We start from the raw sequence: 13,517 nt of genomic DNA, 5'->3' as shown, positions 1-13,517 counted from the left end.
TCCGACATAACTTTTAAGTTCAGATGGTCAAAATGTGTAAGTAAAAGCATTCCTTGAAAGCCCTAGCTTTCAAATACAGAAATTAGATAAATACAAAATATAAAAAATTGTCAAATGGTAAGTAAAGCTACTAAAAACAAAATATGTGAAAATGCTTTATTACTTGCAAAGAACTATATGAACTATATAAGATATTACCCTCTGAATCTTTTTTCTTTGTTAACCAAATTATTTTGGAGTGAAATGGCATTTCCCTTCCAAGAAATCAAAGAATATAAACAATAGAGGGTTTTAAGGAAAAATAAAGTATTTGCTGGGATAATTTTCACTGGTGAGGTTAACAACAAGATACTATCACCCCCCCCAAGTACTGTCAGGCACCAGAATGTCACCAGAAATTACTTAAAGATTTATTTGAACTGAATTGCTGGATCACAATTAAATTCGTTACAGAATCACAGCACTTTTCTGCTCAAATAGACAATGAGCCAAAGCTAGTTTCCATTCATCACAAGGCAGCGTCCTCAGTTCTCCAGCTCAGTCTGTTTTAGTTGCTCCAAGATTTGGTTTTGAGAGATACTCGTGTGGACAAGTTTTAAGTTAACGTCTGGGACTCCTGGCTGAAGACGAGCCGCTCTTTAGATTTTCTGGCACACTCTTAGCCGTGCGCTCTGGCGGGTGCCAGCCCCTGGACTTCGACAGGACAGTCCAGGACCACAGTCACAACGCTGGAAGATTTCTGGAGCTTGGGCAGGCTCTTTGTGCCCTCTCCTGGAGCAGACCTGTCCCTCCAGCAGGACTGGCTTGCAGATTTTAGTCCAAAAGTGACGAGCACAGCAAAGCCCAGGTCCGCAGTCGGAAGTTCTGAGGCAGCTTCCTCCCTCCTGTCCTGGAACAGGATCGACACGGGCTTTAGTGATGAGCGGGGAGCACCGTGGCACCTGGGGGTGCGACTGGGACGAGGCGCAGGGTGTGGGACAAGCCACAGACCAAAGGCAGAGCAGTGCACCAGCCTCCTGAGCTAAGAACCACCAGGAAATGCACATTTCAGCCCTGCCTAACAGTTTATTGTTTTATAAAGTTAAAACATTGATCAAAGAAAGATGGGCTGTCTAGCCTTGAGAAATGAAATAAATATCACCCATCAGTGTTTTATTCAATGGGATTTGTCCTGACACGGTGAGGGACCATTGCTTGCACAGGGGCCAGTTAAGCGGAAGACACAAACAAGAATGGCCAGTTCACCACCTTCCAACATTCTAGCGATTTTATATCAAAGACTGGAATTTGAGACTACAATTTTGTAAAAAAAAAAACAACTTGGAGAAGGTTGTATTTTGTCCGAGGATGAAAAGTTATTGCATCTATGTTCATCTCTCTTTTCTTTTGGATTCTAAAGCTCTAGGAAGGGAAATTTCCATTTGTTAAATTATAGGCTGTAAGAAGATGTGTCTATAAAACTTAATTAAACAATTAAAGGCTTTTCTGCTAATCAGTCCATTATCATGGCTCTTCCCGGGTCCTCTTGGTCTGCCGACTACCTTTTACTGCTGCCCACGTGATCCCCGTAGCTGTTGGTGGAAAGAGATTAGAAACAGGACATGCTCTCTATGTGTTTCTAGGGTGGAGAGAAACAAAGTCAGTTTCAGCCTATCCTTAACAGCCTTGGAGGAGAAAATGTTTTTCTTAAAAAAAAAATACATATATATATATGTATATACATATATATATACATACACACACATACATGCTTAGAATGCTGCTCTTACCCTTACTGTCTTGTGAGTTTTTAATATTTGGCTTCCTCTTGGGTTTGTTTTCCCACGTGGGATGCTCAGTTGTTCCTTTTGTATCCAAGTCATCTTGGTCATCAGTTTGCCTTTCCAGTATCAGGGTGGCATCTTCCATTGCAGTACAAACATCTGAGAGGCAACCAGGTGTAGTTAGAGGATCAGAACCATAGACGGGCTCATTATCATACTGGCACACAGTTTGGCGGTACCTCTGCCTTCAGTTTATATATAACTTACTAGATTTCTGGGCATAGGCACTAAATATTTACATCTCACATATGGCAAAGAAGGCGGTGAAGTAATTAATGGAATCCAAGTGAAAAGGGGAAGAATTTGAAAGATTCCAACTTGAATCCTTCCTTTAAAATCATCTCCAAGTTGCTGGCAAGAGCTGTTGCCAGGACAGAAGCTACTTTGCTGCGTCGAGAAAAGGCAGCTGCATAAGTTCACTTCAAGAATGAATCCAGGAACCTGAAACTAACATGGTAAATCAATTATACTTCAATAAAAATTTCCTTTAAAAAAGGGAATGAGTCCAGGAAACCTTTAGAGAGTGCCTGTCATGGAATATACTAGTCTATGAGATTGGGGTGCTGTCCCCAGTTCGCTGAAGCACAGCCGTCCTGGGCAGCTCTGTACTGACTCACCATTCACACAGAGCGACCCCGGGCAACACATGGCATCCCGCTGGCACCGCCTCCGCAGTCCACAACAGGTAACACAGAATGGCTTCTCATCTTGGGGTCTGAGACAGAACTTCCTGGTACTGCAGTCCTTGTCAGACAAGCACTGTGAACCCTGTGAGGAGAAACTCTTGTCATAGGGCTAGAGAATCCAGCGCAATGAAGATGACTTTTTATATTCCAGGCGGGAGATGGGGGAAGCCAGATCAGCGTGGCACTTTTAAAGGCAAACCTCCGGCAGCATCTCAATTTTTCACTGTAATCAATTTTCTCCCACAAAGGAGAGAGCTCAGATCACCAACCCAGAGACCTATGTGCTGCAAAGGTTATTCATGTTTGGAAAATCGTCCCACTTTCAAAAATCAGAATTTAATTTTCTTGTGCTCTTTGTGAAAATGGAAGAAAATGTTTTCCCGTGTGTGTCTTACAGAAGGTGGTGAGATTTTTGATATACCTCTAGAAGCCATGCTGCAGTTTAATTAAATGTAATGTTGGTGTTTGTGGCTTTTCTGTTTGACCTTTTACTCTAGTGAATCATATCAATCACCATGTGCCAGGTAGCTCCTCGGTGAATCTCAACCCAGTCAAATGTCCTTTGATTTTTTGTGATATCTCATTTGCAGGGAAACAGATACCAAGGACTGGTTTTTCTCATCTACAGTTGATGCTTCTTCATGTAAATGTATATGAAAGGATCCATAAAATGATTCTGTGAAATGAGACAGTGACAAGCCCGTGCACCTTGGCACGCAGCATTTAACTCCTAACTCCCACATTCCCTGGCTGTGTGGCCTTGGTTAAATTCCTCAGCATCTCTGGGTCCCATTTCCGTCACCTGTAATTAGGAGGTGTGATAACTATCTCAAGCCGTGGGGAAGAGGAAATGAGATCTTGTGCATAAGAGGCCTGGCCCATGGTACAGCTTTCTAAGGTTAGTTTACTTGCTGACTGATGGGCCAATTTATAGCTCAGTGTCCTGACAAGTCACTCTGCTTACTTGGTGAGTAAAATTTAAGGCGGCTGGATTCTACCAGGGTGTCTTCCCAATTCCTAAATCCAACGCGCCGTCTGGATGAGACCTTTCAGCCACAGATCTGAGTGATGGTTTACACCTGAAATCCAGTGCCCCACCGCGAGCGCTCAGCCCTCCTCCCTCGCTGTGCGTTACCTTCCGAGCCCCCTGTGCGTCCGCAGAGCTTTTGATGTTGTTGAAATCCAGAACCAGAGCCCCCAGGGGAGCGCACAGCCAGCCGAGCCCCAGCAGGACCACTGCCACCATCCTCGACCTTCGAGTGCTCCCAGAGTCCTCCGCGAAGCTGGGCTGCACTCAACCCACAAGGGAGTTTTTTGCCAAAATGGAAAACTCAGCGAGTGGCCTGTGATCGTTTTTGCTGAAAGAGAAGCCAGTCCTTGTCTCAGGCAGGTGTGTGAATAGGACGAGCGAAGTCCGACCAGCAGGCTCCCTCTGAAACCCTTTATAGATGTGTGCCCTCCTCCCCTCTCCCTCCCCCCGCCTCCATTTCCTTCCTTCTTACCCCACACAGGCTTCAACAAATCCCTTCAAATCTGTTTGATCAATAGTTCAAAACAAGGACTCCATGGAGGGAGCACACTGTGCTTCTCCTTCAGGGGTTGAATCCCTCTTAATTATTGCTATCAAAGTTAGTTCAAAGGGCCAGCAAAAGAGCAGGATGTCGATATCAAAGACAGACTCTGATAATCACCTGCATTTCCTACCTTCAGTAATCCTTTAGGGGTGGAAGGAGTCTGTTCTAAGATCTGTTTTCACAGCTAATTGTGCTCCAAGAAAGAATGAATCATATTAGCCAGTATGCTATGATACAGGATGCCAGAAGCAAATGAATTACAAAATATACTGCGAAACTTTAAATCGTGCTCAGATAGCGAAGGCAGATGGGAAAGAGAGAAAATGCCCTCGGATTAGCCCTGGCATCCAGATGGAAAAATCCCTGTAGCTTCAGAGCTGTGAACCTATCCACACCTGTTCTGAACTAAACGTCAATTGGAAAATAATTCTCCTTCAAATAAAAATTGAACTGCTGGAAGTTAGGATTAGTTAATTAAGAAAATAAGGAGATTTATTAAAATTCCTCCTTTTTTTTTGATGGGGGGGACAACCACCGAAAGCTCATTTTATACAAATTCACACAATTCAGTAGGGGGTTCAGATACATTTTATGATGTAAGTTGCATTCGATCTGCAGTGGATAATTTGTGTTGTGTGATGTTAAATCGACTCCAGCAGAACAGGTCTCTGAGCCTCTAGCTAATTTCACGTGGAATTTCACGCATTTCAATTTTCTGAGTTTGAATTTCTTTGTGGTGGGGAGGGAGGTAATTAGGTTTGTTTATTTATTTACTTTTTGGAAGAGGTACTGGGGATTGAACCCAGGACATCATGCATGCTAAGCATGCACTCTACCACTTTGAGCTGTACCTTCTCACCTCCCCCCCATGGACAGATGCTATTTAAAATCTAAAAACGCATCTTTTCTACACCATCAGTGGCAATCTTAGCATTGCGGGGTCTTCCTCCAGAGCAAGCTGACATCAGTGCATTGGAATCTAGACATTTTATACCAAGGGACCACTCTCAGCCTCAAGCATTGCCTGGTGACCCAGTGACTGACGCAGGTGGTCTGAGACCCCGTTACTTGGCTATAGATTCCTGTCTGTAGATCTGCCTGTCTTACTATCTTATGGAGCAGCGGGAGCCACTTCTTCTGCGAGTTTTTTTTTTCCCCACATACACACCGACAACATCAAACACCCTTTGATAGTATGATCGGCCTGGTGACGAGGAGTGTTCCAGAGTTTATTTTGAAGTTGGACAATTATGACCAAAGATAAAGGAGAGCACCCCAGGGCTCACTCTCTGCTGGATTTCTCTGCTTCCTGTTATCTAACTGAAGAGAGAATATCTGGACAACAAAGGCCTCTAGCAAAACACACAGACGAAAAGGACTGGCACAAACATTCACTGAGCACTTTGTACATAGTAGAACCTGTGCTTGGATGTTGGGAATAAAAGATAAAACACAGTCCTTGCCCCTGAGATAAAGGTAGAATGTGGGGCTGCAGGCTCACAGAGAAGGGCATGATTGGACCTTCTGGAGGAATGAAGGAATGCATCTATGGAGGAGGTATTATTTGAGCTGGGTTTTGTGGGATGAGTAGGAGTTTCCTAGGTTGAGAAGCAGGGGATGGTCTCACCCCAGGCTCAGAGAGGGAAGTGTGTGCAGGGGCAGGAAGGTGCATTTCGGCTCTAGAGAGAGATTCTGTGGGACTGGTGATGGAGAGAAAAGTTAGACTGCAAAGAACCTGATACACAGAGGAAGAAAACTGGAAATTATTTTATACTCAGTGGGAAGTCATTGGAGGATGTCTGAGCTGGAACTTGGCAGGATCTAATTTGCTTTTTAGGAAAGCAGTGCTGGTGGCAGTGGGGTTGCAGACGATGAAAGTGGACGCTGAGCCAATGATGAATGCGGAGGAGGAGGGCCAGGGTAAGGCAGTGACACGGTGACCACGAGAACCAGCCAAGAGTAGGATTCTGCACCGAAGCTCCTTCACTTGATGTAGTGGGGTGGAGAGTGAGTGAGATGGAGGAGCCGAGAGAACCCTGACCATTTCTAATTCTGAGCACTGAAGACAGGGAATTCAGGATGGAAAGCCAGTTCGGGGAGGCCGGATGACAGCAGCGTAAGACGCAATCCACATCATCGGGTCTTTGCTGGGTATCAAACATGGAGACAGAAGATGAACCCCCATGTCTTCCACGAGCGAGCGATGCTCTCTATTTTGCTTCCCACAGACAGAGGGGAGGCAGAGATGCAGGCGCCAGATGCCGGGGCTACCAACTGGGCAACAAGACCTGAAAGCAGACTTCTCTGTCTCTGGCTTTCCCTCCTCCGCCTTGTAAGAGGGCTTTGGACTCAGGGCCGACTTGATTTGACCACCATGCTGGCCTCCCCTGTTGCCCTTGACACCCCCACTCCCCACTGCATCCACCTGCCCACCGTGATGTTGCTAACACTCTGTTGGGATTGTCTGCTTGTTTCTCTACAACAAGGTGATCGGCTCTGTGAGGGTAGGGCCGGAGCTGTTCATCTTTGTATCCTTGTGTTTTGAGGGCCCAGCACTTGACAGATGCCCCGTAAGTTGTTCTGCGTGATGGATGACTACACGAATAAATGGATTCACAGTAAGTTTGTGACCTTGAGAAACTTACTTCAACTTTCTAGGCTGTAATCTCCTCAACCGTACAGCGGGCACGACCTCCCCATAAGGACTCTCTTTGAGGGTTCAATGCGTAAATTCGTGTGGAAGGCCTGGTAGAGTGTTTTGCACTCGTAAGACTCCATTAATAAGTGTCTCTCACTCATTTCCAGGCCAGAACTTTCCACCCTCACATACACTTCAGTACCTAGCATAACACATGGCCCTTCCATGGAGGCTGTCAATAAAATTTTGTTCTATTCGGTGGGGAGGGGATAGCTCAGTGGTAGAGCACATGGTTAGCATGCACAAGGTCCTGGGTTCAATCCCCAGTCCCTCCATTAAAAAACAAATAGATAAATAAACCCAATTGCCTGCCCCCCCCAAAAAAGAAGTTTGTTCAATCCAAAGCACCGAAGAAAAATCTCCCCTAAATGGTCTATTATTTCTAGGTCTCCCCAAAGCCAGAGCAATTTTGAGGATATAAGTACACGAAGTCTCCCTGGAAGAAGACTTTTGGTGTATTTTATTTTTCCTTCTCTTTCTGTTGAAGTATAGTCAGTTTACAATGTTGTGTCAATTTCTAGTGTACAGTGACTTGTTTACACATACATAAATATATATGTTTCCTTCTTTTCATATTCTTTTTCATTATAGGCTATTACAAGGTATTAAATACAGTTCCCTGTGCTATATAGTATAGATCCTTGTTGTTTATATATTTTATATGTAGTAGTTAGTATCTGCAGATCTCAAACTCCCAATTTATCGCTTTCCCTCCTGGTAACCAGAAGTTTGTTTTCTATGTCTGTGAGTCTGTTTCTGTTTTGTAAATGAGTTCATTTGTGTCTTTTTTTTTTTTTCAGGTTCCACATATAAGTGATATCTTATGGATTTTTCTTTCTCTTTCTGGCTTACTTCAGTTAGAATGACAATCTCCATGTCCATCCATGTTGCTGCGGATGGCATTATTCCATTCTTTTTTGTGGCTGAATAGTATTCCAGTGTATAAATATACCACAACTTCTTTATCCAGTCATCTGTCAATGGACATTTAGGTTGCTTCCATGTCTTGGCTATTGTAAATAGTGCTGCTGTGAATATTGGGGTGCAGGTGTCTTTTCAAATTAAGAGTTCCCTCCAGACACATGCCCAGGAGTGGGATTGCTGGATCATAGGGTAAGACTATTTTCAGTTCTTTTAAGAAATCTCCATACTGTTTTCCATAATGGCTGCACCAAACTTCATTCCCAACTTTTGGTGTATTTTCAGATCAGCCGAGATTGCTTACCTGTTAATGATCGTAGTGTTCCTCAGCCAGGATGCCCTAAAGCTGATCTCAGTGACTGGGGATCAGGGATGATGGGGCAGCAGGAAGAGGATGACAGGGAGAGCAGCGGGGAGAGGAAGGCTTTAGGAATGTTTCTGCTTAAAAGGCATTTTCTCTGCTCTTAGGTCAGGGTCTGGAGTTCACAGTTGCAGTTGGCAGTTGGCAGAGCCTGTGCAGAGCTGGAAGCAGCACCTGGAGCCTTGGCCCCGTGGGCCACACAACCAAGGAAGCCCTCACGTGCACTTTTGGCCAGGATGCTGCCATCGGGCACCCCCTGGCAAGGATTGTGGGCTAATTAAAAATCTCCAGCTGATCCTCTCTGTGCCTCAGTGAGCACCTGGGTAAGAGGTACGCTGGAATCGAGCGGTATTGACTGAGCTCAGAGGAAGTGAAAATTCCCGAGAAGAAATTCCCCAAGGCCACTCACCCCCAACACGGCTGTGTGTTGAGGGCGGAGGATGCCACCCTCTGGGTAATCCCCAGCGGGGAAGAGGTGTGGGCCGGTGTGTGAGCGCTGACACCTGTATCCTCCCGGTGACAGCTGCGGCAGCTCACGTCAAAGGGAGAGTCAGCTCTGTGATTTATATTCACTGAGGAATGGAAAGTTCTATTCGTGACGGCTCCTGGGTCAAAACCAGGTGGATTTCCATAAATTTTGTTCTTCTTAAAAGAAAATCAAAGTAACCGAAACAAGCAGGTCTTTGGCAGAATCTCACAGGAAATGTTCAATAAATGAAGGATGATCGGGGCGGGATGAGGGCCCATGAAGACTGCAGGATGTACATAATCACGGGCAGTGTAAGAGCTACCAGTGAGTTACCTGAGGTCAGCAGGTGGAGCAGGCCATCGGAACCGCGGGGCAGCAGGCTTTGTCCCGTGTCTCACCCCTGAGTGTGGGCAGCTTCCGGAGCTGGCCTGGGAGGAGCCAGGGAAACCGGTCCAGCCTATCTCTGATTCTGCCGCCTTGGTCAGGCCACGTACCTCTCATCCTCAGCTCCCCACGACCACGACGTGATCGGTTTTCTAGGAGCTGGCGATGGTGGGGGCCCAGCCACGGTGTCACACACTCCGGGCCCCCTCTGGATTTGTGAAACCACGTGGCGCTGGGACCTCCTTTTTCCCCGCAGCAACAGCCTCAGTTCTGACTCCACACCAGGCTAGAAAAGGCACCGGGGGCCCCATGTGAACAGTTTACTTCTGGGGATCTGCTTTTTAAAGGTGAAGACATTGAGGCTCAGGGAGGTCAAGCAACTTGCCCAATGTCACACGGCAAGTGACTTGCAGACCTCGGATTTGAACCTAAGTTTTCCGGTTCGAGTTTATTCTTTCCTCTGCACCACACTCACTGAAGGCCGTGCCCCAAAACATCACTGCCTGAAACCCAGCTGTAGATTCACTAAGGAATAAAATCACGGGGTACACTGCCTGTTGCTAACAGGCTTCATAGACCTGTAGGAGTAGGTCACCCTCTTTTCTTAGATTATCCTTTATGTGAACGTGATCACGGTGCATCACTAGCCAGTGGTTAAGATGAGCGAAGTCGCAGGTTGTGTCTGCCAGGCTGTTCCCTGATCCACCCGAGGAGCCTTGACAACATTGGTTTCCTCATAAAAACAATTTCCAAATATTTGCTACCCTTTTGACATTTAACTTGACTCTGACTTCAGTAGGGAAGTGTGTTCACAACCTTGTGGAGAACTTGGAGGAGGCTCTGGGGGCAAGGGGAGGGCAGGAGCCAACCCCTGACTTGGCATCCCAGGCCCGGCACACACAGCAGGGTTAGCTTATCTTTTACCTTGTTTCCTTCCGCCCCCTAGTGGCCAAGAGTGACGTGAGCGCCCAGAATACCCCATGTAAATTCCAGGTACATTTCCCAATTTTGGGTGGAAATTCCCCAGGGACTAGCACCTCTCCTCTCATGAACCTAGGTACTTCCCCACCTTATGAAAGGGAGTTTAACTTTCCTAATTGCAACAGAAATGTGTTTCCAAATTTTAGAAATTTTGGAAAACACAGACAAGTGTGAAGAAAATAAAAATCACACGTACTCTGATGCAGCAGAGATAGTCACTGTCAAATTTTGGGGGGAAAATTTCCCGATTTTCTTTCAATGCATGAACATATATATAGCACTTACTTATTTAATATATATGTATAATATATCATGGATTTATCACCAGCTCCAGAACTAGCCATTACTAATGCCTAGATTTACCCAAATGAGCTGCTTCTACCTAATCGGTCTGTCTCCCATCAAAGGTATTCACTGATGTTTATTTTTATCATTCCCTTGTTTCTTCTTAAGGTAAAACACACACACACACAGACATGGGATTACACTGTTCTTAAACTTTTATTTCCTCTTTTTTTTTTAACCCAGATCATCAAACATATTATTAGAGCCCATGGCTGTACCATATCCCAGAATATGGATATATGATAGTTTATTTAATGAATCCTCTAAATGTTGGCCATGTAGGTTGCTTTTAATTTTTGGCTACTGTAATTCATTCAAGCTATTCAAGAGAAATCTTTGCACAAATCTGACTGTTTCCTTGAGATGTGTCGTCAAATGCCGAATTTCGGGGGGGTGACATATATCCTGAATACATAACAGAGCCTTGGATCACCGTCTCTGTCTGCTGCCTCCTTGGAGGAGGGCCAGGGATGTGGCTTTATACTTCCTCTTCTTCAAAGCTGCCTTCAGCTCCTTAGTAACTAGGAGATCCTCACCCCCCTACCCCCGTCAGAATTTTGCAGTCCCTGAGAACACGCAAGTGGGCCCTTTAAAGAAAGAGGGGATTAAATAACAAGGCTGGCTTCAGAATCTTAATTTTCCTTACCCTTAAGGCAATCAAGCCACCAAATCTTCACAGTGGAGCTTCTGTTTTCAGGTTTTGGTTTTTTTTTCATTTCTGAGGGTAAAACTATACTAATCTTCTGAGATTTTTCTCTCAAAAAGGTAACAGGGGCAGATCAGCAGGTTTTCTTGACTAGAGCAGATGACGTGTGTCTGGGGACCTGCTCCCTGTGGCCTGGGGAGGTACAGAGCGCAGACAGATTGGGTGTCTGCTGGGACATCAGCTCTGAGCCTGGTGCTCTGCTGTTCATAGAAAGCACTTAGTAAATGTCTCACAAATGATAACAGAAGAATGCTGGATAATAAGGATTTGGACTGAGAAATTTCACACTTCCCAAGAGTTTAGAGCCCAGGGTGGATAGGGGGATGGGAATGGGCAGTAATTTGGACTGTTTTTAATGTTTGAGTTCAAACACTTTTATTTATTCATTTTTTGGGTGGGGGAAGTAATTAGATTTACTTATTTATTCTTAGAAATAGTACTGGGGATTGAACCCAGGACCTCATGCATGCTAAGCATGCGCTCTCCCACTTGAGCTACACCCTCCCCCTGAGGCCCGTGTCTTGACAGGAGACACTGAATGTTAACGTGGACCCTGCTAAGCTGTCAGGACCAGAGAGAGGGAAGCAAAATTTGCAGCTGCTGTTTCCTTAACGATTTTTCTCCTCGCCTCTGGCATCAGGTGTTGGGAGAGAGAGGAAGTCTCTCCGTGCATGACCTGGGACTGGTGGTGTCAGGCCCCAAAGAAAGATCTTTGGAGAACAGAAGCCATCTTTGGATAAAGAAGCCAAAGGAAGGAATATTGCCAAATTCCCCTTCAAAGTACTCTTTATGGCCTGTTGTACAGGACAAAGGCCAGGTCTGTGCCAAAGTACAGGCTGAAGTCATGGCTCTAATATTCCTATGTAAGTGAAGAAATACAGGTTTGCCCGTGTGTAGCTTTTAATCACTTATAGCACATTCACCTTCATCTGTGTTAATAGCTTATGAACATTTTCCCATATGCCAGATGGATTATTATGAGCTCTGGATTGATTATTTCATTTAGTATCCACTACAATCCTCCAAAGTAGACCTTACTTAGTCCTGTTTCACAGACGCAGAAAGCGAGGCATAGAGAGGTTAAGTTGCTCACCCAAGACCACAGAGTTGGCCAATCTGAGATACAAACCCAGCCAATTTTGACTCCAAAACTCATTTTATTTAGCCTACTAAGTTAGACTGCTTTGCTGACAACATTTATCATATTCTACCTCATTTGGCAGATATTTGTCCAACTCTTACATTATGAGTCCTTTGGGAGGACTTATTTTATTTGTCTCTTACTAACCTGGTGTGTCTCATACATAGCAGGGAAATAGTATTTGCCTTTTTTTTTTTAATGGAGGGACTGGGGATTGAACCCAGGACCTCATACATGCTAAGCATGTGCTCTACTACTGAGCTATACCCCTCCCACCAATATTTATTATTGATACCAGGTTGCTGCTTGAATCAATAATGAATCAAAGGCTTTGTGAGTTTTTCTTCCCATTTTTTTTATTTTGAAAAAATTTACTTACAGGGAAAGTTCTAGAAAAATGCAACGAACATCCAAATATCCTTCACCTAGATACATCAGTTGTTAACATTTTGTGTTATTTTTTTCTTGACCATTTAAGAGTGTGCTGCAGATAATGTCAGACTACATTCGAATTTTCTCAATTGTCCCAATAATGATCCTCAATAATAACTTTGTTTTCTGATCCAGGGTGCAACTTAGGATCATATTGCTCTCGGGGTCATATCTTTCCTTTGTCTCCTTCAATCTGAACAGTTCACTAGCCTTTTTCTTAAAAATTTCATGAACTTTACATTTTAGGAGACCAGGTGGTGGAATAAATCACTCAATTTGCATTTGTCTGATTGTTTCCTTAGAAATAAAGAGACATCATCCCTTTGGCAGGAATATTATCTGTGTCTTCTGTGCATCATATAAGGGAGCATATGATGTCCGTCTGTACCGTCCCCGGTGATGTTAAGTTTGATCACTCGGTCAAGGGTGATTTCTTTGATGTGAAGGTACCCTTTTCTTTTTAATAAGTAATCTGTGGGATGATGCTTTGGAACCGTACGAATATCCTCAACCGTCCAGCATCTATCGATAATTTTTGCCCGAATCAATTATCCGTGGCTCCAAAGTGGTGATTTTCTATTTCCATAATTTTCTTCTACACGTATTAGTTGGTATTCTTCTCTAAAGAAGCGCTTTCCTTCCTCCACCTCCTCTCTCCCTTTGAAATTATCTCTACCCTGTGTCACCGTGAATACATCACTTACCCCATGGGGACCTATGTTTTCTCATCGTTAAGATGAGATGACCGAAGGGCCACATTCTTGAATTTTAGTCAGTCGGAGATGAAATCCCCATACAGATCTGCTGGGAACCCGCCAGAGAACCAAACGCCGCAGTCGGGTGCCAGCATCCACCGCGGAGTGGGCGGTGCCACCGCATCCTCCGCCGAGGCGGCCCCGCGGCCCCTCCCCTGGCAACAGTAACTGGTAACCCCCGCGCCTTCTCGCGAGAGCGAGCACCTAGGGGTAAAGGTGCGGTCCCCGAGCCTGCGCGCTC

At 45.0% G+C, this 13,517-nt stretch overlaps 1 protein-coding gene across 1 annotated transcript; it reads right to left on the bottom strand.

Moving 5' to 3' along the window:
* Positions 1 to 388: 388 nt before the first annotated feature.
* On the bottom strand, positions 389 to 13,444 carry DKK4 (dickkopf WNT signaling pathway inhibitor 4). The gene is made up of 5 exons (XM_006215147.4): positions 13,226 to 13,444; positions 3,645 to 3,867; positions 2,441 to 2,591; positions 1,770 to 1,922; positions 389 to 889 (listed from the first exon to the last, which is right to left on the bottom strand). Exons 2-5 carry the CDS (start codon positions 3,753 to 3,755, stop codon positions 639 to 641), a joined length of 666 nt encoding a protein of 221 aa, XP_006215209.1. The 5' UTR covers positions 3,756 to 3,867; positions 13,226 to 13,444; the 3' UTR covers positions 389 to 638.
* Between the last annotated feature and the right edge of the window lie 73 nt (positions 13,445 to 13,517).

This window comes from Vicugna pacos, chromosome 26 (assembly GCF_048564905.1).
Source record: "Vicugna pacos chromosome 26, VicPac4, whole genome shotgun sequence".
NCBI lineage: Eukaryota > Metazoa > Chordata > Mammalia > Artiodactyla > Camelidae > Vicugna > Vicugna pacos.
The sequence above is the reverse complement of the archived record's forward strand: the minus strand, read 5'-3'. Positions and strand labels throughout refer to the sequence as shown.

Excerpts from the sequence above, each read along its gene's own strand:
- DKK4 (XM_006215147.4), bottom strand. The coding sequence starts at position 3,755 with ATGGTGGCAGTGGTCCTGCTGGGGCTCGGCTGGCTGTGCGCTCCCCTG. Across the intron at positions 2,592-3,644 it reads ACGCACAGGGGGCTCGGAAG|GGTTCACAGTGCTTGTCTGA; the intron begins GTAACGCACAGC and ends TTCTCCTCACAG. Across the intron at positions 890-1,769 it reads AAACTCACAAGACAGTAAGG|GACAGGAGGGAGGAAGCTGC; the intron begins GTAAGAGCAGCA and ends ATCCTGTTCCAG.